The 24044-nt window shown below is 34.6% G+C and overlaps 1 protein-coding gene and 1 pseudogene across 4 annotated transcripts in view; both read right to left on the reverse strand.

Annotated features, from left to right (window-relative positions):
• Window positions 1-24044, reverse strand: part of NAA30 (N-alpha-acetyltransferase 30, NatC catalytic subunit) — a 31003-nt gene that overhangs the window by 2084 nt on the left and 4875 nt on the right. For 2 of the 4 annotated variants that reach the window (XM_039866517.1, XM_039866514.1), the window contains exons 3-5: window positions 23037-23160; window positions 21217-21272; window positions 8969-12391 (exon numbers count right to left, since the gene is read on the reverse strand). In XM_039866517.1, the coding sequence (XP_039722451.1) occupies window positions 12254-12391; window positions 21217-21272; window positions 23037-23160 (318 nt within the window). In that variant the 3' untranslated portion in view covers window positions 8969-12253. Of the gene's footprint in view, window positions 1-8968; window positions 12392-15012; window positions 15055-21216; window positions 21273-23036; window positions 23161-24044 lie in introns of those variants that run through there. The other 2 variants (XM_039866516.1, XM_039866515.1) reach the window with 2 other exon arrangements.
• LOC120605643 (uncharacterized) lies at window positions 8114-8232 on the reverse strand (annotated as a pseudogene).

The raw sequence follows: 24044 nt of genomic DNA on the forward strand, positions 1-24044 counted from the left end.
AGTAACCACATTTGACTCAAAAGTGATAGGACTCAAGGTCCAATAGGATCAGAGGATGGGTTCCTAGCCCAGATGGTAGCCACTAGTCATGTATTCTTATATTTGGGTTTTAGTGTTGTATTCTCAGACCCCAGAAAGCTGGACAAATTGGTGCCACAAGTGCCCTCTCCAAGCTCTTAGGTCCCCTGTGTGAAATAGGGTCTAATGCTTTAAATAATAATAATGATAATGAAGATAAATTTCGGTATTTCACATCACAGCAACTGCTATTTCATTACCACTACAAATATGTGAAGTAACTTTTATTATTCATTTTTCCAGATGAGAAAATTGAGGTTTACATTTATTTAAATAACTCATCCAAAGGCAAACACAGACATGATTTTCAACACAAATCTTTCTGACTCCCAAGCAGTGCTTTTAACTCTAAGACTCAGTTTTGATTACGGTGAGCCCTTTTATTGCCCTTCCCCTAAACCTAGACCCTGGCCAAAATAGATACAAAAATAGATATTCCTGCCACACCCCTCCAATATCCCATCAGTCTTTGATGAGAAGAAATACCAAGATGGCTAGTATTGAAGCTATATATGAAAAGGGCCTCAGTCTCTTCCGCCCTTTCCAAGCATGCCATATGTTTGCATGTGGAAGCAGACTCTGGGATAAAGATCAGCATGCAGGAAGTTTATTAGGAAGTACTCTTAGGAAGTAGGGTTGAGCAAAAAGGGAAGCTGAGATTCAGCCTCTGTGAAGATTCAGCCAGTCCCACAGGGAGTTCTGGAACCAGATGGCCCTTTAGAACTGGGGCGGGGCAGCCAGACCCTTAAACACCCACACACCAACCAGGCCTTGAATACGGGCTTGAATATGGGCTACCCTGGGAAGGGGCATGACATTTGGGCAAAGCAGGTGTCTTTGGGTGAGGTACTTCCTGAAGGTAACTGACAGCTGAGGACTGTCTGCCAGCAGCACTTCCAGCAGTGGAGGAGATTGCTACCTTCATTCCTGAAAGGAGACAGGAGTATTCCAGAGGGACTTTGTTTTGCTACTTCCTTCAACACACACGCATGCACATACACTCATGACACTCACCAATGCCTTTTAGAAATTTCTTTTTAGGAAGAGGGACAGAAAGATGCTACGAAATGCTGTTTATGGCCTGGAAAGAGAAAATTAGACCACTGAAAAAAGCCAGCCACATTTGCATTACTGATATTGCCCAGCTTTAAAGTCCTTACAGTGAAGAGGACTTCTCCCTTGCTCCTAATTAATCTTTCAAAACTTGCCTTCCATAGCACTGACTCACCATATATCTAAATGCTTATTTAAGTGTTCCCAAGCTTCCCATTAGAATTTTGGAACTGCTGTCTGCTCTAAGAATACGGATAACTCCAGGGCCCATAGGCCTCAGTTAGTGCTTTCTCTTCCCTTCCCTAGACTTCGCTTCTTGGACTTCACAGACTATTTGATGCTAAAGGAGTGGAATTTTTCTTCTATAGTCCCAGGTGCAATGTCTGGCACATAGCAGATACTCAATAAATGTTGGTCAGATAACTAAATGGTATGTTCTAGTTGGGAATTTAAGCATCTCTTCTGATGCTAGCAACACTCCACCATTCTCTTGGTGTTCATGCTGCATGGTTTCTCATTGGGGATGCACAGATCCATTTTCCAGGAGTTATGCTCAGAGTCGGAACCAAGAAGATTCTGACTACTTCCCAGGCATCCAAATACATAAGTTGGTAGTTGATTCAGTTAAATCCCTGAGTTTTTATTTTTTTAAGTGAGTTTCGCACATAGTTACACAACCATTCAGAAGATAATTCAGTACTTTGCAGTTGATTCAAACACATACAAGAGTTAACCACATTTTCCCCTTGATAAAAGCAAACTAAAGTTCTCAAAGTTGTGACCTATCTTTCAACGTAGATATAACGATTTTGGCTGAAATAGCATTTGGGCAAAAATATATATATATAACATTTAAAATTTTCCCTTGGTAAAAATAAAATCGTTCTGGATTAAGACTCAGAGTCCTCTATTTCAACCCACAAAATCTCTACTAATATGCTTTCCCCTTCTTTTTGCCTGTTTAAACTCCTAGACTCTTAGCCCTGGCTGGCTGGATCCCTTTCACTTCTCTTTCTCTACATATAAAAATGACCGTTCTTGGCCTCGATTCTACTTGCTGCCAGCAGGCTGCTTTGACTGAAAATGTGTGTTCAAGTTCTTGGCTTTGCCACAGTAAATTGACTTTATGGCAGACTTGGCATGGTTCTTTGGGTAGGGGAGACAGTATCAGGGGGCCAAGACATGGGAAAATTTAGGTTCCAGATTAGAAAAGCTTGAAAATGTACACTAAGTTTCTAAGGCTTGGCTGGTTTTGAAGCACTTAAGTTATTTTTCATGACTGGAGGTATGTATAAATAACTTTTAAAAAAAATAAAAGTCCAACTGCATTAGGTTCATAAAAAAAATATTTCATTTGGGCTAAAATATATAAATTAGATCTCTCAATTTCCATAAAACCTCTTTGTTTAAATTCTTAGGTCTAATTTACAATTCACGATTAATTCAATTTGAATTTATATATCTGAGCAATTAAATCTTTGATGTGATTTTTAAAATCTCCTTTATATTCACAAATACAGTAGGTCTTTGCTTGTTTCTTTTTCAAAAAAATGCAGGAAAATAATTCAGAAAGAAAAATATCTAGGGTTTTATGGTTCTCCAGAGTTTTTGCTTTGTCAACATCTCTGGTATCAAAAAAAAAAAAAAAAAAAAAAAATTTAGCGGTCACCTCTGCGTATCACACAGAGCTTCAGATAGGCCTGTGGGCCCCACAAGAGCCATTCAGCTGGCTCCGTCCTCTCAGAGCTTACACAATGCCTGGCCCAGAGCAGGTAGGTCCTCGGTAATTATTTAAAGGATAACTGAATAGAACTATTGCTTCATGTCAGAATATAATCTCTTATGACCTTATGCTGCAAAGGTAAAGAACATCAGCAGAGGATGCACAGTTTCATGAAGAATGTAAGGAAAGAGGGAGAAAGGGAGGGAGGGAAATGCAGAGATTGTTTGCTAGTTCACATCTTTGATACCTCTGATTATTTCAAGTCTGAAAACTTTCTGTTGTGCACCTCAAGAAACATTCTGCATCAGTTAATATGTTTATGTAACAGGCATTTATTTTATGCCGAATATGTTCCAGGCACTGGTCCAGGCGGTGAACAAGTACAGCCATGAACAAATTCCCTGCTGCCATGGACTTACTCTCCAGCAAAACCCATGTCGCCACTCCGAAGGGCAAATATTGATAATCTCATTTTTATGAGCAGGAAAATAACACATATTTTCTCTCATTGCATGCCTGACATGCCTGGCCCGTCCAGTGCTTTAAGTGGCACAAGCTTTGCATATTAGCATCCTACTCTATTTGAAGCCAGCTTTACAGACAACACAATCATTTAACATTGTATCAGCAGCAGCTAAGACTCTAATTCAAGCAAGTTTCTGCCACCAGGAAAAGAGTATATTAAAAACATATATATTTATACACACATACACATATATACACATACACACACCTATAGATATACACACATATACATACAAAAAATTAATGTTTGCATTTTGTAAGCTTAGCATTATAAAGAAAATATTAGTATGACCTGATTTTGCACAGTGTTTTTAAGTATTTTTCCATATTTTAATGAGACTTTAAACTTAATAATCAAGGCAGTTTTCCTATGAACTCCTTTCTTTCCCCTAAAGTATTTCTATGGGCTTATTTGAAATTTGACTAAGTAAAAGTTTACTAAAATATGGCAAAAGTTACATGCTAGAGCACAATATTTAGAAAATTTAAAATTAAACATAAATGAATTATGTAAGAGTATTCACTTCAATTTTCATTGAATGAGACAATAAAGTCTGCTTTAAAGAAATCAATTTCAGTTCCCTTGAAAGATATTACAGACCTAATTATTAGAAACCAATTACATGTTAAGAAAAACCACTTAATCCTAAGTGCTTTAATGGATTTTACAAATTAGATATATTAAACATTTTAAGAGAGCATTTAAATTTTATGCTGAATAAATGGCTGAGTTTAAATAATTTAGTAGGATTCATTAAAGTTTTAATTTTACCCAACAGAATTAAACATATTGAACTCTATCCTCTTTGAGTTTCATCAAGCACTGGGTATGATGAGAAGAATACCAGATCCAGGAGATTCAGGAGGCCTGGGTTCAGGTCTCATCACTGCTGTTTGACCCTAGACAGAGGTGTCATTTAAGCACCTTGTACTTGTTTATCTTTCCATTGCAAAGGATCTTTTTAAAGACAGTAAAAGTCAGTGGAACTGCTTTGAAAACTAAGAAAGTAATCTCACTGCATGATGTTTATTACTATTATTACTCGACTGCCCAGCCAGCAATGGAGTGAGAATATGAATCACAGGTTTCTCCATCCGAAGCTGGGAGATCACATCCCAATAGCTGCAAGCATCCTGTAATCAGAGCAGACCACAATGATCCCATGCTCAGTAGGTTGTACGAAGATGTCCAGGTGTTCTGTCTCCACTCAGGTGCTCTTTTAAACAAAAAGAAAATTGGACTCACTAATTTGAGAACCATAATTCTCATACTCTACATACATTCAGTGTAGCTGCAATACAAAAAGCTCCTAAAATCATTTCCCGATTTTCTGCTTTTTGAGCAACTCTAGTCCAGTGGTTTAGGTTTTGTTTTGTTTTTTAATATAAATTCAGATAATGGCTGTGATGAATTTATCTTGAATTATTTCTCTATTGATTCTTTTTTTTTTAAATCATAATATTGGGGTGTTTCAATATAGGGTATTCCTTATCCTTTCCCCGCCTTGTTTTCTTTCAAAAGAGAAAAACCTGTTTCATTTGCTTAACCATCCCTATTAAAATTGTATCCTTATATTATCACCTATTTTTTTTCTCCTGCTCACTCAATACCTCTTCTGCCATGCTTCGCTGATTATATTTCAACCCAACCTCTTCTCCTAAAAGACATTTGTCACTGTTGGCAATTTCACCATATTTATTAACTCCATTTCTCCCCAATAGATACGTGTCTTATGTCCATAGAAAAACACTAGGTTCTTGAGATATGCGAGACACGGCTCCTACATACAACCTTATTACCTCTACTTTTCCACTTCTTTCTTTCCTTTAATCACTTGTCTGTCTACCCAACTAACCTATGTAGGTGTCTACTGTCCTTGTAAGAAATCTTTTATCTTCTTTGAAAGAGTAACCACCTCTGTAGTCATTATATTTACTCTCCACTTAAGCATCTCAATGCTATTAAAAACTGGAGCATTAATACTGGTTATATATGATTAAGGATTATTGTGTGTAACGGTGGTGCGGTTTTGTTGTTAAAAATTAGGCCTTATCATTTAAGTACTAAAATAATTACAGATAAAATGTAATCTCTGGGATTTCTTTGGAAAAAACATGACAAGGGTGATGAAGAATGGATGGGTCCAGATCGGCCATGGATGTTGGGTCTTGTTAAGTAAATGGAAAGATCATTATACTTTTGCCTACCTATATTAATATTCTCCACAATAAAAAGGCAAAATTTTTTCTTTTGCTAGTCAGAGCTACTCTCATAAGCTCTAATATGTTTAGATGAGTTTTGCCATTTAAATGGTGCTACAAAACCCAACACCAAAATACAAAGTTATATACTACTGATATATATATATATATATATATATATATTAATAGTTATCATTTATTATTTACTCTGCACTAGGCTACTAGGCACTGTTAAGGTAATTTACATAGACTATCTTTCATTCTTCACAATAAGCTTATCAGGTAGTTGTCACTAAAGGTTCAGAGAGGTTCAGAAACTTGCCCACTATCATCAGGATGGAAATAAACACTTTGAATGTTATCGGTTCCAAATATGAAGAAAATAATTATTCCCACAATAACTCAAACACAATGCTCACATCCATATCGATGTACTTCATTTCCAAATTATCATCAACTACCAGGTAGACTTGGCCAAAAATAAGGTTGAAATCAGTTTACATTTACCTAGTTAAGTCAATACTTGGCAGACTTACAAATTTTATTTTATTTGCATTCACAATCAATTATAAGGCTAACTGACTGTGCAGAGTCACTGTTTACAACCACAGTTGGAGGGAGGGAGGTAGCAAAGTTTAAAGGCAGCAGGTTTAGCTTTAAGGCAGCAGGTTCAGTCTCCTTAAAATGATAACCATGTACTATCATGGGAATCTGGCCCTAAAAATGATAGTGATCGAATCCTGAATAGTTCATGAATATACATAAAATTTAGCATTTATTTTACATCCTAAATAAGCTTTAAAAAGTTTCATGCAATTGTGGATTGAAATACAGCACAATTCCTTAAAATTGTCAATATTGTTTCCTTAATGGAACTAGTGCATGCCTAAAAACACATGCATTTTTGCAGATTATTCCTAATGGCTTTCACTAAACAATTGTAGATGTTTTCCTCTGGAAAATATTTAAATCCCAGAAAATAAAACTTAAGATGCCTATTTAAGGGGCAAACTTTTTTTCCCCCAGTTCGTGCAACCTGCTGGCTTTTGAAAAGGGTGAGTTTCTTTGGCATGAAAGTAAAACATAGGAGACATACAAATCTTTGCAGTTGTAATGAACAAATGAGGGTACACACTTCCTGGAACACAAATCTCACTAAATAAAAATATTTTTACTATAAAAACAAAACCTGAGTCAAGGGGACCATGAGACTATAACGTTAAGAAATTTCAAATCGATTCACCATGTAACAAATCCAGCAACAAATGTCTTTATACAATTTAAAAGCCAGCTCCTTCCCCTAGCATATGGTAAATTATTTTATTTACAAAAATGTACATAGATTCTCAGGAAATTGAGGTATTAGAAAATTGAGATATATTCATACAGCAAAGAGGTAGTCATGAAAATCCATCATAACTAAAAATGAGCTTATTCCTTAGCATTTTAAAAACTTTACATAAAAACCCCTGCATGGTTTACATATTTTTAAGAAGATAGATTTTGGCACTTTGGTGGTCTTCGTTATTCCTTGGTCTTTTTCATAGGAAGATTAAACACTGATTGCTCTCAATAGAACATGTGCTTTGGGCTCTTTCTCCAGCAATGATAACAGGCTGTACCAAGCCTGACGGTACCTTTGGCCAGGTGTTTCCAATCCCCACTCTTGCCCTTTTAATACATTACTAGATGACCAGCTAGAATCAAGGGTGACACACCGTGGCCAAAAAAACACAGCCAAATTACTCTGGTTCCCTCAGAAACAAAAACACTTGCCTTTGGATCAACATGAGCATTCTTCCAGAATTAAAAACAAAAAAAGAGTAAAATAGAAATATGACATTCCTCCATGTTGCAGTCTGATCACTGGTAATGAGAAGTGCTTGATCTCATTTAGAGTTGAAATGATTTCAAATTCATCTAAAATGAGAAATTATTAGGCTTAACTATGTAAAATGATCTAACACTAAAAAGATCTATGACAGTCTCATTAGAAACCAATTTTTGGCACTTAAATCTGTACATCACTGCAACCCAAAGAACTTCCACATAATAAAAACTGAAAAGGCTACTTTTCTTAGAAGGGCTACATCACAACACAGGCAGGGAGAGAGGTGCTGTCAGATACTGTATTAACAGATTGTCAACATAAACAGTGCAGCTATATGCTTTTGCTCAGAGGCGATTTTTAATCGTGATCCTTGTATTTCCTATTTCAATAAATTAGATAGCAGGGTCCTATTCAAAAAATGCTTTTCTCAATTATTAGTGCTTAAATATCTAAAGCTATGCTGTTCAATACAGTAGCCACTAACTACATGCGGCTAAATTCCAGTTAAACAAAATTAAAAATTTAGTTCTTCAGTCATGCTAGCCATTCTTGAGGCTCAGTAGCTACATATGACGAGGGGCTAGCATTCTCAAGAACACAAAGAACATTTATTTCTATCATCATAAAGTGCTATTAGCACCAATCTGAAGAAAGTGCAGTGTGCCGTATGCTCATGAGACTTTTCAAATTAATTTTTTTAATGCCTACAGCACCTGGTATTCCTAGGTGGTCTCCCATCCAAGTACTAACCAGGCCCGACCCTACTTAGCTTCTGAGATCACACGAGATTGGGCACGTTCAGAGTGGCATGGCCGTAGACTCAAATTCATTTTTTAAAGCTGTTTAAAAATATCACTATATCTCTGGGCTATAGGTTAATACTGATCTCTGTTCATAGGTGTGAAAGAACAGTATCACATTCTGGTCCTTATTTAGACAACTTATGAAGTATTTAAATTTCTATATAAGGCCCAAGTAAAACATGAACTCAGATATTTTCACAACATGACTATAAAAGAACAAAGTAAAGATTTGGCATGCATGATGAAAGTAATTTAGCAGTCATGATTAAAACAGATCTCTTCCACTAATATCCATAAATCTTGAAATATGAAAGCATGCACAAATATCACTTAAAGCTTCTCACAAAAAGGGCAAAAAGCCCTTTATACAATGTTCTATTTTGGTGTCTTAGCAAGGGTGAAAAAAAAAAAACCTCAAGTACAGAGAAAAAATAGTAAATTAAAATAAAAACTGTCTTCAGAATTGCTATGGAACAAGGACAGAAAAAAGTTTTGGTTTAATATGCTCTCATTTGTATTGATATCTGATGTATGAGTTGACTAACTTTGAACACTTTGAGGAAAATCAAGTTCATGTTGTTATTTTCTAACTTACTTTGTCAGAACACAAAGTAGAGATAACAACTGTGCATCACTTCTTCCAAATAACCCTTGGATGGGAGGCAGGAAGTGGGAAACAGAATAGATTGGTTTTTTTTTCCTTAGTAAAACAACTCAATTATAAAATGCACACAGCTCTTTCTAAAAGAAAAATGCAAACACAACTTAACCATACTTTATTTGACTGCATCTTATTTAGACAGCTTGCACATTTCAAAGCCCATTAAATCTCTCTCTCCAAAATGATATGGGACATTAGAAGAAAATTATGCAGCAATATCCAGTCATCAAACAGCAGTCCAATATTTTGAGATACACGTGATATTTTATAGATACTCAACTCATATCTGACGTCAATATAATTTATGGTTATGTTTCTACAAACCTGAAAGCCCTGTAACATTATAGCACTCATTTTAGTGATGTCATGGTGCACTGGAAAGTAACTCTGATGCACTACCAATTTGCATTTATCTATGCTCCTGGAAAGTGATGAACTTCATGATTTTTAGACACCATAATAAATATACACATCCAGTCTTATACATATCAGCCAATACCATAACACAGGGCAAGGTAAAGTTAAAACATGTGACAAACAAACTCCTTTACATAGATTTGTCAAGCAAGTGGGGAAGGTAATTTGGGGAAGAGGCAGAAAATATTAGAACCAATTTTTAATAGTAATTTTTTTTTTTAATTTTGCTGGCTTCGACTTCAAAAACTACTGTCTGGTTTTTGATCTGTGGACTTCTCCAGAGTAGTTTCATTTTAACATAAGGGAAATTATAATCAGCCCACACATCAAAAATGGTAGTATACCCGTTAGCTTCTTCAATACTAACATATATAGTTTCATGGTAGCATGTATAAAAATGTTCAGCAGTACCAACTGCCAAACCAGTGTCAGTGAATAGTACAGTCAGTTTTAAAGAGGCAGCACCCCTTTAAAAGAAAGTTGCGCCAGTTTTGCTCAGTTTTAGCCAAGTGAACTCCCTCTATCAATTTTAAACAGAATTGTTTTGGTTATTTATAAAAAAGGCAATCCCAATATCAAAATGTAAATTAATGTTTGATGCTCCTTCAACTAGAATAGAGACTTAGTTCTAATGCTGGGTTATCATGCTAGAGGTTAAAATTTTAGTCTACTTAAACAATTTTTGCATACCCAATTGAAGATATACAGTAGATACCGATATTCAAAATATACCAGTTGAACAATATGGCAACCATTTGACTTTTTAGTCATATGGTTAAGGTCATATTTACAAACACCCAGTCAATTCAGCAAAACTTGGCCAATTCTGGGAGAAAAGGTCAATAGTGTTGGTTTCATTGACAACCTGCCAAAAACAATGGTTGTACTGAAAAGCCAGCATGTATCCAGCACGTGTCCCCATCAGTGAGTTAAGCAAATGTATGTTCATCAATGATCATCACCTATGAACCAGCAAGTCAAATGTAAAGCAGTGAGATAAAATCTGATAATGTTTAACTACTGAACTGTTTTACTTCAGTTCCCTCCATATTAAAAACAACAGAAGCATCACAATGATTGGCATTTCTCTAAACGCTAGAGCTCAAACGAAGTTTAACCAAAAACATACTCAAAATGGTCAGCTGGAAAGCTGCGTTTTGTGTGGTCACCATATTTTTAATGTAACCAGTATTCTGCCCATTAAACTTTCAAGAGCAATATAAAAATGGAAAAAAGTTTTCTTTAAAACTAAGGAACTATAAATGATCCCACCAGCAGGAAGATTTTATTTTCACCAAATCTATGTATCTTTATTTTAAAAGTACTTGTTACCATGTTCACTTTCAAGACATTACACTGAGCAAAGAGCAGCTTTCCTTTAAAAAAATAATAAAGAACCACAAACTTTCCTGAAAGGGGGCTTTTACCAACTGTTAATGGAGGTAGGGTTTTTAAAATACAGTAATTATAGCCATAAAATAAAATTCAAACCAAATCCTAGAGCAGAAGTAAAGCATATCCAAATTAAAGAAAGAACAACATAGATTCCTATAAAACATTTTTCACAGAAAATGAATCTTTTTTTTCATGGGTACCCTAGGTTTTCCAGTTAAATAAATTATCCATCACAGGTTTCCTGACTCGATTGAAAGCAATTAACTTTAAAATTTATTACATTGCACAGATTGGCCAAAACACGATGTCACTAACATGGTGATGGCTATTAAGAAAACCCATAAGAACTCATTCCAAAAAAAATTTCCATTTCTCCCTTTTGTTTTTATAGGAACTAAGCAAAACTCCCCCCAAGAATTTGCTTGAATAAGTGGAAAGAAAATAAAATCAGTTTAAAATGGATACAATGCACCTTGACATTTATTTCGAAGACCAAGAACCAAAAGTGAAACGTTTTAAGATATGAAAGCAATGTGAAACCAAATCAAGTGGGGAAAAAAAGTTTTGACTATATTGTAAAAGCTGTTCTTCACAGCTTAGCAATAATTTTGATTAAATAAAATCATACCAATTTACATTAATTTTCTATTCTTTTCCAAAAATTCCCTCACTCAAAAAAAAAGTGCATCCAAAACCTAGCAATTCCCGGCTCCATCAACTTTTCTCATCCCTTTTAAGCCATTTCTCAAAGATTTTCCAAGAAGATTTAACTTCTTACTGTAAGGAAAGAAGGGACTTCTAAAGTAAACCACTCTGTCACTCACCTGGAAAAAGTATCCAAATTATAAAAATCTGAAATAATTTATTATCAAATTTAGAATTTAAATAAAAACAAAAAGTTTGCTTGCAAAGGCCTTAAAGAAAAGGAAAAGGTAGCATGCATTCAAAAACTAGAGATGAAGACAAATATACTTATCTACACAGGTACTGGCAGACGCAATTTAATTGTTACCTTTACTCACTGTAAAACACAACCAACCCTACATTTTTTTCATTCACTAATCACTGAGGTACCAATATTCAAGAATGGAAAATTTTATATTGAAAAAATAAAACCTAAAATTGAAGTTTTTCCCCCACCCCCGTCAGAAAACTATGGCAGGTTTCGTGTGAAATGTTAGTATACTTAGAGATTTTTACAGTCTACATTGGCTTTTTTTAAGGAACAAAAATCATGTTCCACTTACTGGTTCTGTGGTAAAATGATCACTGTGTAAATAACATTGTCAGCAGACTTTGCAAATGAACAAACAAATCTTGGCTATCAACTGGCACATCTTGTTGGTACCAAAAGAACTCTTTAAGTTTAAAACAATCTCTTTTAATTCAGAACAAATGCGCCATGCCAAAGTGCAACAAATATTGTGCGACACTCAATGAGACACTGACAGATAAGAACTGCATGGAAATTACTAAATCCACCTGCAAAGCAATTCTGTACAAATTGCAATGCATGCAAAGGTCGATTCTGCGTAGTTGGAAAGTTGTTCCTTGATGTCAGTTTCTCAACGCAGCCACAATTTAAGTCGCAGTGCATCAACTCCATTTAAATAGTATCTGAACAGCCTCTTATCTCGAACAAAACCAAGATTTTCATAAAGTTTCAAAGCAGACTTATTCGTTATTTCTGTTTCCAAAACAACCTTTAAAAAATAAGAGAAAACTAAGTTATAATTTTATATATTTGATACTAATTTATAATTTTATAATTTGACAAATCACTTAAAAACAATTAGAGCAAATAATTAAGAAAAACATACCATACTTGTTTTAAAATTGATGGTGCAATCATTAATGATATACAGAAAAAACAAAAATAGTCATCGAAATTTTAATAGTAATTGTCTTTTGGGGCAAGGAGGATAGGAACACTGGGGACATTTTCTGTTCTGATTTTTGTGATGTTTGGGATATTTAGTAATGAGAATATGTTTTATACTAAAAACAAAGAGGAATTATTTCCCTGTGGAGAAAAGTAGTGTGACAAAAAGATGATGAAAAGAAAAAAAATCAATAATGGTTTAAGAAAATAAACCAGTATTTGAAAATATTCAGATCGACCTCCATCTTATACTTTCATTAATCTGTCATCATTTATTCTGGTGACAACTACCACACTTGTCTAGAATCTAAACCAGAGTCTGCAAACTACTGCCCTTAGGTGAAATGTGCCCACTACTTGTTTTTGTAAATAAAATTTTATTGTAACACAGCCAAGCCTATTTGTTTACATGATGTCTACAGCTGCTTTCTCAATTTACAGGGGCAGAGTTGAGCAGCTCCACAAAGCCTAAAATATTTTCTATTTCACCTTTTGCAGAGAAAGTTTGCTGAACCTAGACCAAAGGTACCCAAACTTTAGTGTACCTGGAAGGCTTGTTAAAACAGATTGCTGAGCCCAAATCTCAGAGTTTTTGAGTAGGTTTGAGGTGGGGCCTAAGAATCTGCATTTTTAAAAAAATTGCCAGATGTTACTTACATATCCAATTGAACTCAAGATCAACTCTTCCTCCACAATTCCATGTATCAGTAACAAGATCTCCATCCCACCAATGCCTCAAATGTGAAACCTAAAAGTCGTCTTGGAATCTCTTTCCTCTCCACTCCCTATATAGATCCAAGCATTGAGTATTTCAATTTTCTTTTAAATCTCTCTCAAATTGATCCTTCTCTTTCTATTTCCACTGATACCACAATGTGGTCCAAGGTGCCATCAACTTTCACTGGAAGTACAAGAGTCTCCTAACACAAAAGTTCTCCCATTCTCCACACAGTAGTGTGATGCTCTGGTTAATTCCCTGCTTAAAAACCATCTGACTCCCTTTTGTCCTCAAGATAAAGTCCATTAAAGGTAATCTAAAGAAAATTAAAAGGCCCATCATGATATGGCCTCTACCTCCCAGTCAACTTTGCTTTATGACTCCTGCCTTGCTCTCCACGATCAACACTAAACTTTCAGTTTCTAGAATGACCAAGATCTTTCCTACCTTAGACTTTTCATATAAGCTGCTTCCTTTGTCTGAAGAATGCTCTTCCTATCCTTGCTTTTGGCCTTGGCTTGCCACTTCCAGACTGAGTAGAATATCCCATTCCTTTTATTCAACCCCACAGCACTTTGTACTGCTCCCTTATTCAACTAAACTCTCATTTAACATTTGATGAGTATGTCATCTGTCCTAGCTGGGGAACGCAACGAGGGCAGTGATCATGGGTGACTCCTTTACAGATGTTTCCTTGGCACCTAACACACTGCCTGACACATAGAATTCTCTTAAGTATCTGTTAATCGAATACCTTCTTAGCACCTTTCATTACATACATTACATAAACATTAAACAAAGTATTGCCAAGTTTTTAAATGACCAGAGTACTTAAAGAGAAAGCATCATCTTAAGGGAATTATCTATGCAATTAACTCATAAATAAAAATCATCAGCTAAATTCAAACTTTTAAAAGGTCTAAAAACCACTAATTAATAGTTTAGGATCAATAGAAAATTTCCCTAAGAAGCCCTTAAATAAAAGTTGTATAGTAAACATATTGGTTTAAGATAAGAATAAACAGTCAACAATTTTCTCTGCTCTTAAAAAACCGAAAATTGATTTTTTTTTAGTAATGTATGCCATCCTCCAGTCTGCAACACTCCAGTCTGGTCAATAAAGTTTTCAGTTTTGAACAATTCTCTTGGGTAACTCCTAGAATTCTGTTTCAGGCTAGCACCTAATTACAGCTAAAATGTTAAATCAAAACAATCTGAGAAGCAATAAAGCTGCAACAATGCAAAACTTGGAACTGATTTCACGGAAATCAAAAAGAGTGACAATTTAAAAAAAGAGCTAATATTTACTGAAGGTATACTAAAAGCTGTGTAAAGCATTTTACATGCATTATGTCATTTTACAGGCATTCGTCACTTATTTTCACCATAACGCTATTAAATAGATATTATCATCTCCAATTTACAAATTTACAATAACCCCATGAAATAGGTATTATCGCCAATTTACAAACTCAAGGCCAGACCCCAAATCTTTACAAGAGCTATTAATACCCACCCTTCTTTACCGCCCCATTGTTTTCCGAAGTAAAACGAAGCAGCAAATGGGAGCTCTACCCTATTTAAGACATGATGAAGGGGTCTAAGTCTGTTCATTAATATTGGCAATCTAAAATATTCAAAACACATTGGCAACTAACTACAGCTACATAAATACACACTTGAGGTTTAAAATTACATAGAAAAAAATTACACAAAGGACTAACCTTAGGTAAAATGAAAAGATTCTCTCAGCACACTCACATTTTCTAAACAAAGAGATCATGTATTATTTGATACAACAGAAACTCCCAGAAAAAAAGTAACTATCTTTTAATGCTTACTGTTCTTATGTTAAACGAGATTCTAGATTTATACTGGAAACTCACTATAAAACTATTCTTTTAGTACACATCATGGGAGTATCACATAGGAAGCCAAAAGATAATGAGGTTATTTTGGTCCTAAAGAAACTTGGCAAAGTTGAATTCTACTTAACAGAAAAAAAGGATTACAGTGAAGTTCCACGGATCCTCTTAGCAACAAACCATTGTTAGAATAAGCCAATCATCAGTGTTTAGAAAACCCTTTTAATACTGTAGGCTGGAAGCTCCTGGAAGGAGGGCAGGCTTATCCACTGCTAGAACCTAAGTACTAGCTCACTGTCTGGCACCTCAGAGGCCATTTACACTGATATTGCTGAATGAACACCTTTACTGTTCTTCGGAATATCCATGTAAGATCAGAATTACCATCATATTGCATAGACAAAGAGAAAGAGTATAAAAAGTTAAATGACTTGCCTACGATAATCACACAACTATACTAAGTGACAGAAGACAGACTTGGAACCTAGGCCTCTCATACTCATTTCTTGAATTAGGCTAAACTACTCATCCAAAATCCTTATAGCTTAAATAACTCCATTTTAACTCTGTTCTTTCCCTACCTTGCAGCCTCAGTCTCATAGCCAAAATATATGTTTCCAGTTACACTAAAAATGTTAAACATACTTACTAAACACAAAAAATTAAAAGTCATATTGTACATTATCATAAGATGTATGTTATTTTGTTAACATGTAACAGGTTTATTATAGGTTATTTAAATAAATTAGGCCACTGTTGGTGGAAATTTAAATTGGTGCATCCATTATGGAAAACAGTGTGGAGGGTCCTTAAAAAATTAAAAAAGAACTACCATGTGATCCAGCAATCCCACTTCTGGGTATTTATCCAAAGGAACTGAAATTAGGATCTCAAAGAGATATCTGCACTCCCATGTCCATTACAGCATTATCATAATAGCCAAGACATGGAAAACAACTTAAATGTCTGTCAACAAATGAATGGATAAAGAAAGCGAATATATACAATGCAATACTTTTACCCTTAAAAAAATCCTGCCATTGTGTCAACATGAATGAACCTGGAGGACATTATGCTAAGTGAAATACATCAGACTTTTTATAAAAAAATGAATACTGAATGATCTCACTAATAAGTGGAAACTAAAATAGTCTAATTCATAAAAGCAAAGAGTAGAATGGTAGTTGCAGGAGCTGGGAGGAGGAGGAAATGGGAACAAGTTGGTCAACTAAAAATGTTTTAAGGTCACATACTGCATGTTTAAATTCTATTAAGAAGTTCTGATTCCAGTATATTCTCATCAGATGAGTTAGTACTGAGTATTAATATCATGGTTATCATACCTTAAATCTAAAAATAATTTTCGAAATTTAAATTTCCAGAGATGAAGATTTCAAGGACATGTACAGCCTAAAAAAAAGTAGGCACTGTTCATCATGCTGATCAATCACCTGCCCAATTCTAATTTATTTTTTAAAAAGTACATAAAAGTAAATGGCCACCATGTGGGTTCACTACTTCAGATACACGAATCCTACTTTAAAAATTACATTTTAGAAAACGCATTTGTGCTGTTTGTATGTGTTTTTCTTACTTCTTCCCCTCATGTAAAACGCAAACCCAAGATGCTTGATCTAATAGCCATTACAAGTTTGGCAAACCAGAGCATGTAGAGGTGTGATCAAATTCAAGTCAGATCAGCAACATGGGTTATGCATTTCTTATTTATAAAGTAAGGAATTCACTTGTTTTTTAAAATGCTATAGCTCCAAATACATAAAAATGAAAAAGATCTTTAGCTACACTGTTTTAATGTTTCTAAATCTAATAGGAACACTTAGGAAAGTCATAGTAAGGCAAAATAAAAATATCTATTAGAGCAGGAGAATATATCATTATTATTTGGCCAAAAACATGATCTACATTTCAACTGTGATTAGAAACTCTGGTTTAATTTACTCTGAATTTATCTTGAAATGACAAGTGGCAAGCAAGAGCAATATAAATATTCCTCAAGGTCACAAATTCTGCAAACTGAATAGAAAGTAAAAATTGACTGGATGTACATGGTAAGGCTTCATAGAGATTTCCAAATTTGTCTGTTAAAAGATATAGATTTCAAAATCTTTTGAATAAAAAAAAAAGCAGTTCAACCTAAGTAATAGAAAATGTAATTTAAAACCCTTCCCAAATGTCTTTCTGATAATTTGTCAAAATTTCTTAACACTTTAAAAGAAAGGTTGGCCTAACTAATGAAAGTAAAATCACATATTGGTTGTTTTATAATCAGTCACTGTATTCTTAGAGAATTATAATTACAAAGTTTTCTTCAGAACCATGAATTACATAGAAGACTATTATTACATATAATTTTGTTTTTACCAAAAGATGTTTCAACAACTTAGTTAATCCTGAAGATATTTTTTTTCTATCTTACTGTGTACAAAAATAAATAAGACAATTGCTATTCCTAGAAAGCTTATAAAAAGCTCAGAGAGAAAGACAAGTTAACAACTAATTATACAAATAAAAATTCAAAAGTACATTTAAAAAAAGAAGTACAGATAAGATATGCTGGAAAAAAAAAGAACCAAACATTCAACAATTATTTATGAACTATGTACTCCATCACAAATGCCACACTAAGAATACAGCTGTAAATAAGAAAACGCATCTCTGCTCTCCTTATGGCTAAGACAGACTCTGAACAAGTACATTTAAGCGAAATAAGTAGAGTCCCCTTATCCATGGGGGATACATTCCAAGACCCCCAATGGATGTCTGAAACCACAGACAGTGCCATATCCTATATATATTATAGTTTTTCCTATACATATATACCTATTATAAAACAATTTATAAATTAGGCAATTCCACAGATAGAAGATTCTTACTTTATATTTTAGCAACCTCAGCATATAATTATTTTTCCTCAATAAGTTGAGAACTTTTTTTTTTTTTTACTTAGAGGAAGCACTTTATGGCTTCTTGATGGCATATCCGAATTGCCAGCAACACTACTATTGCACTTTAGGGCCATTATTAAATAAAATAAGGGTTACTTGAACACAAGCACTGTGATACCACAAGAGCTGATCTGAAAACTAAGATAGTTACTGACTAAAGGGCAGATAACATACACAGCATGGATATGCTGGATGAAGGAATGATTCAATGGAGCAGGATGGCATGAGACTTCATCATGCTACTCAAAATGGCACAAAATTTAAAACTTATGACTAGTTTATCTCTGGAATTTTCCATTTAATATTTTCAGACCACAGTTGATAGCAGGTAACAGAAACTGGAATGTGAAACCACCACAGATAAGGGAGGACTACTGTATTACAAAAAAGGAAGTCAAGAAAATCACAGAAGGTGCAATTGATTCTGTTCAGAAGGATTAAGGAAAATTTAGGGGATTTGTTGATATCTGAATTGGGTATTAAAGACTGAGAAGTATTTTAATAAGCAGAGGAGGACCAAGAAGCTACTGGGTCTAGCAAATACATCAGAGAGAAAGTCATTACACTGGAGTGGAGGGGGAAGAAACGAAACCAAGTAGGATGAAATGGAAATATAAAGAGGTAGAACTAACAACAGAAGGGAAAAGGGGGTAGAAGAGTTTGTTGCTTTTATGATTAAAAACTCAATGAGAGAGTAAAAACCTTATAAATAGTAAACAAGAGTTCTGTCCCTACATATAGCAAATCCCTTATTTGAACAACGTGGGACTCATTTTTAAACCATGGAAGAATTCTCTAATACAGAGGCAGAGCTATTCATACTGTAAAAACCATCCATTTAAAAATCATACAACTGGAATAAGTTCATGGTACTATCTCCCTTCCAGTTTAATATTCACTGCTTGAAAAGATAAATGAATCAGAATTAAATTTTTAGGCCCACAATGAAAAGACTACTTCTACCTTAAAATATATCAGTAATTTAGAATTTATCCTTGAGACCAAAACAATATAAGCAAAATCTCCATTCCTCTGACAGTTCAAAGAAAAACCAGTACTTTTAAATCATTTGATCACACAGCCTGTCTCACAGACAGTGACTAGGATAACTCAGAAAAGGCTTAAACATAAAAAACATAATACTCCCTGCTCATAACATTCCTGTTCACTGGAAACCATTGTACTCAGTAGCAGGATCAAAACATGGTCTTATAATCCCAAAGATTTCTCCAAACTATTATGCTACTTTCTTCGTGAGCTGACCAAACTAGTGTGGCTATGATCCAAAACATGGTCTTATAATCCCAAAGATTTCTCCAAACTATTATGCTACTTTCTTCGTGAGCTGACCAAACTAGTGTGGCTATGATCCAAACATGGAGACTTATATTCATGAACATATGTAGTCCAAGTCTCTTCTGCAAATTTAAGCTACCAGCTTTGTAAATTATCATGGTCACTGCACCTTTTACTTTTTGATATTAAAAGCTGTGAACAATATGAGATCCTTCGCCATGTGTAAATTATCCTATTTGGAGTAAAATTAAATATCCTTTAATCCCAGGACTTCTCTGTGCTGCCCAATATGTATGTAGGCCTTCTCATACAACCACCATCTAGTGTGATCTGTCAAAATACAAATTAATGTAAACAAGCATGAGAATACTCTGCAGTAAATCTCTGTACTCTGGCATGGATATTATTAAATGAAAAAGTAATTATTGCAGAATAATAACTATGATTTCATTTGTATAAAAAAGTATTATACATTTGTATAAAAGTGTGCTTACAATACAGGAGGATGCATATCAAAGATTAATAGTAGCTATAAGTGGAAAGAAGGACAGAGTTGAAGAGCAAGAGGATAGTGAAAGGGACTTTGTACCCAAAAGTACACACACACACACACACACACACACACACACACACACACACACACACACGTTAATGACTAAGTATAGATTTTTGTACAAAAAAAACCCACTAAAAATAAGTAACCAAGACAAGTTACTTATTAAGGTCAGTCTGTTGAGAAAAAAAAGTTACCTAATTTCAAGTATTTTGAGAACTCTGGCACATTTGTCCTCCAATAATAAAGACGAATGTCATTTGTATTACTCATAAAGTTATTATACATAAAAATAGAATTCTGTTCCTTCTTAGTCATCATTGCTATATTAAAGACATGTATACTTCCCCAGTTTACACTTATTCCCTTCCATGTTATACAACAGTAAATCTTAACATTTCTAATCATCTTCATTATTTATTATTCAATGTATAAAGCTATATATGTACAGAGCTCTGGCTATAGGCTACAAAGAAATTATACCTGCCATCAGGCCTTACAAACAAGCCGAAGAAAGATGATGCTCATAGATTAATGTACAGATAGCTCTACATTTAAAAAGCGGTTGTCTTTTTGCCCCTCCCAGTCTTAACATGATTTAATGCTGAGATTTTTTTCAATGTGAAAAGTCCTTCATATAGGCTGACAGTTGGCCCAGAGAGAGAGAGCGAGAGAGCGAGAGAGCAAGCATGGGAGTGAAGAAAAAAGGAGAGAGAGAAGAGAGGAGGGAAGGGGGAGAGGAGGAGGAAAGAGGCAGGGAGGAAGGAGCGAAGAGGGGAGGGGAGGGAGGAGGGAGGAGAGGAGGTGGAAGGGAGGAGGAGGAAGGAAGGAAGGAAGGAAGGAAGGGACTGACTGATGGAAGACACAAAAGATGTTATTTAGAGAGAAACAAAGGCTAATATTCAAGTGAATTACAACCAGGTTTGTAATAAGAGCTACTCTAAATGACTTAACTGATAACAAATCTGAATACCAACTGCTCTAAATACCAATTATTTACTGAAATGGCTAAGATTTCACCTTTACATTCTGTCACAAAACAAATTTTAGCTCCCATGATCATCTTAAAATTTGTTCTAGGTCAAAATTCATGTGTTTTTAAATGAAATATAATTTTCACCACAAGCTGCATTTGTAGAATAATAGTTTGCAATGAAATCTGCAGTACAACTATTATGAGATATTTATAATAATACCCAGTAGAATACTGCCCAGGATAAAAGATCTTATACGTTTAGAAAGACTTACCTCATCACAGTCTCCTTCAACCATGGCATATATAGCTTTCTTAACCAAGTTAGTACCTAGAACACAGATCTGAGTATTAATAAAGGAAAAATGTAATTAGTTTCTTAAATATACTTAAATTATAACATTATAATAAGCATCGAAATGTCAAATGTTGAATTCTGCCTCAAATGCAGATACACAGATTATCTCAGATTGAGAAAAATTGTAGATTTAAACAGAGAGGCCAATAGAACACAGCAAAAGCAGCATCTTCCTGAAAGACCTATCTCCTTTTATATCCTTTTTTATCAGATGTAATTACTAGCTCCAAGCAGGAGTTTGTGCTATTTTGTTTGAAGGCAGGAGAAAAAGGGAAAAAAGAAAAGGACAAGATATAGTATGGCCAGAGCAACCCAGGAACTCCTTAAGCTGCCAGAACTCAATGAATTACCCTATCTTGGCAAAGATCACACCAGAACTGCTGTGACCCAGCGTGGGCCCAAGACACTGGGTTGGTTCCTACAAACCTTATAGTGAGCCTAGACATACTGAAGTCTAATACTCCCAAATAATGTTGGTGATGTGTCTGTAAATGTCTAGCAAAATGTACTCTAGTTTACGGTCAGATATATTTGATATGTTAAAGGGAAAACAACTGCCAATGTGATTTTAAGAGAAGAAATCCAACATTACAAGAAATCTCTTAATTTTCAAACCATGCACATGAGCAAACATGCATTACATGAGCCAAACAAAATGTGTGAGGGTTAGCATGTAACCCTTAAGCCACAAGTTTCTGTCCTCTCAACTAGCCAGACACTTGCCTATCATTTGCCGTGAGTCCTTATCAACTTTCTTTAATGAATCAAAGACTCGAACTTGGCTTATATAAGAAGCCCAATTCATTAAAAATCTTAGTGTTAAACATTAAGAAAAGTTGGTCATATATTAAGTGAATTTATTCATAATGATTTCTCATGACATCTAAGATTATGTGAAAGTCTTAAACTGGACAATAACACTAACAGTTTACAAGTGACAAAAGTGCTAATAATTAAATATTGGTATAGGTAACAAATCTTTCACGAATACTTACTTAACTTCAGTACATTCCAGAATTTGACAAGCTTAGACAAGTGCTTGTCTTCCTGATCCTCCAGGTGAACAAAGAGCCAGTAGGTCCTAGACACTAGGACACTGGTTCTTAACCAGGCTTACATCACAGTCACCTTGGGGAGCTTCAGTCCCACTTTAAACAAGACAAATAAGATTCTCAGGAGGTGGGGCCTAGGTATTTGTGTTTTAAACCACACAGATGATTCTAATGACCATTATAACATTACTGAAAATGCCAGGAAAGGTAGACCCAAGAAAGAGATGAATTTGGGAATAGTAAGAATTCTTTCTCCTTGTCCTCCTTGACCTTCTAGTATTTGATGACTAGTATTAAATAATGATAACAATTTCTCTGTAATTTTACCTTGATTGAGGCCCACTTAACCCGAGTATAGATAGCTGCTTGAGGGCTGTGATCAAGTGCCCAATTAATGCTATTAAAAACTGCAGTTATTCAGTATAATGCAAAACATTTTGAATATGATCAAAAAAAAAAAAGAGAAGCTTGAAGGTAAAACTGATCACCTGCTGCTTATTAGAAAGATAATCTCTCAATTAGAACATTAATTTAAAAATTCATTTTAAGAACATTTTGAAATAAAAATGACTTCATTTTCTTCCCTTAGCTTCATGTTCATTTCTACTTATTTACATTTCTCTGTTGCTTAAAGAAACAAAAAGAAAATAACTTATGCATTCTTCTAGTGACATATTTTTCTTACCAATGCCATTTCTCCTGTATTTGGAATCCACGGCTAACATGGCTATATAACCTCTGCGGAACATCTTTTTGTGCATATCCAACTTGCAAACGATGGCACCTACACACTCCTCCCCTACCATGGCCTTAAAAATAAACAAACAGTTATGAAGAACACATTGCCATCAGGTATTGAACAATCACCCAGGGAAAGAGCAACCAATCATTGGTCAGCATTTTTAAGGGAGGAAGAAATAATGAGAATTCTAGCAAGAGAGATGTTTCAGAAATCTAAATCCCAGAGCTCCTTCAAATGTTCTAGTTTTAAAATCTTTCAACATTCTTTATGACATAAATTTCTTATGCTTATATCACAGCATAGGGAAATAGCCAGATTTCCACATAGTACTTTATGAGGTTTATAATTATAATTATTTGCGATAACACCTACATTTTTAAGATTTGGGAAGGGAGGAATATTTGAAAATAACTTTTTAAAGAAAAAGCTTATTTATTAGGATATGATAAAATATTGTGATACTTATCAGCAGAGTACTATAAATTTAATTATAATAAAGCCTTAGTAAAAAAGATATGACAAAATATACTTGAACAGTAGTTAGGTTTTGAGCAGAAAAAAATGTAAAATATTTTCAGAAAAAAAGATTGTTTTTAAGTTATTCCTTAGATCCTACCCAAGGAGTTTTTGTTATGGAGGCATGACATAGATTAGATATACAATGTTCTCATTTTTAGGACACTCCTGACAGTGTAAGTCATTGTCATAAAGCTCACAGACTACCTAGAACTCAAAACCAGAGCTTCTATAATTTTACAGCTTTCTATTTTAATAAAAATGTACAGCTTTCCAGAGTGTTAAAGGTTACATGTTAAATAAATGCTCATCACTCTCCATTTTCATTAAGGTTTCCAGTGTCCTTTTGAAAATGTTTTTCAAAAATTCCATCACCTGCAAAAAGTTCTGGTAATACTGTATTCTGGTAAATATAAATAAGGCACTAGCTCCAAT

Source organism: Pteropus medius, unplaced genomic scaffold, assembly GCF_902729225.1.
Source record: "Pteropus medius unplaced genomic scaffold, Ma_sr-lr_union100, whole genome shotgun sequence".
Taxonomy (NCBI): domain Eukaryota; kingdom Metazoa; phylum Chordata; class Mammalia; order Chiroptera; family Pteropodidae; genus Pteropus; species Pteropus medius.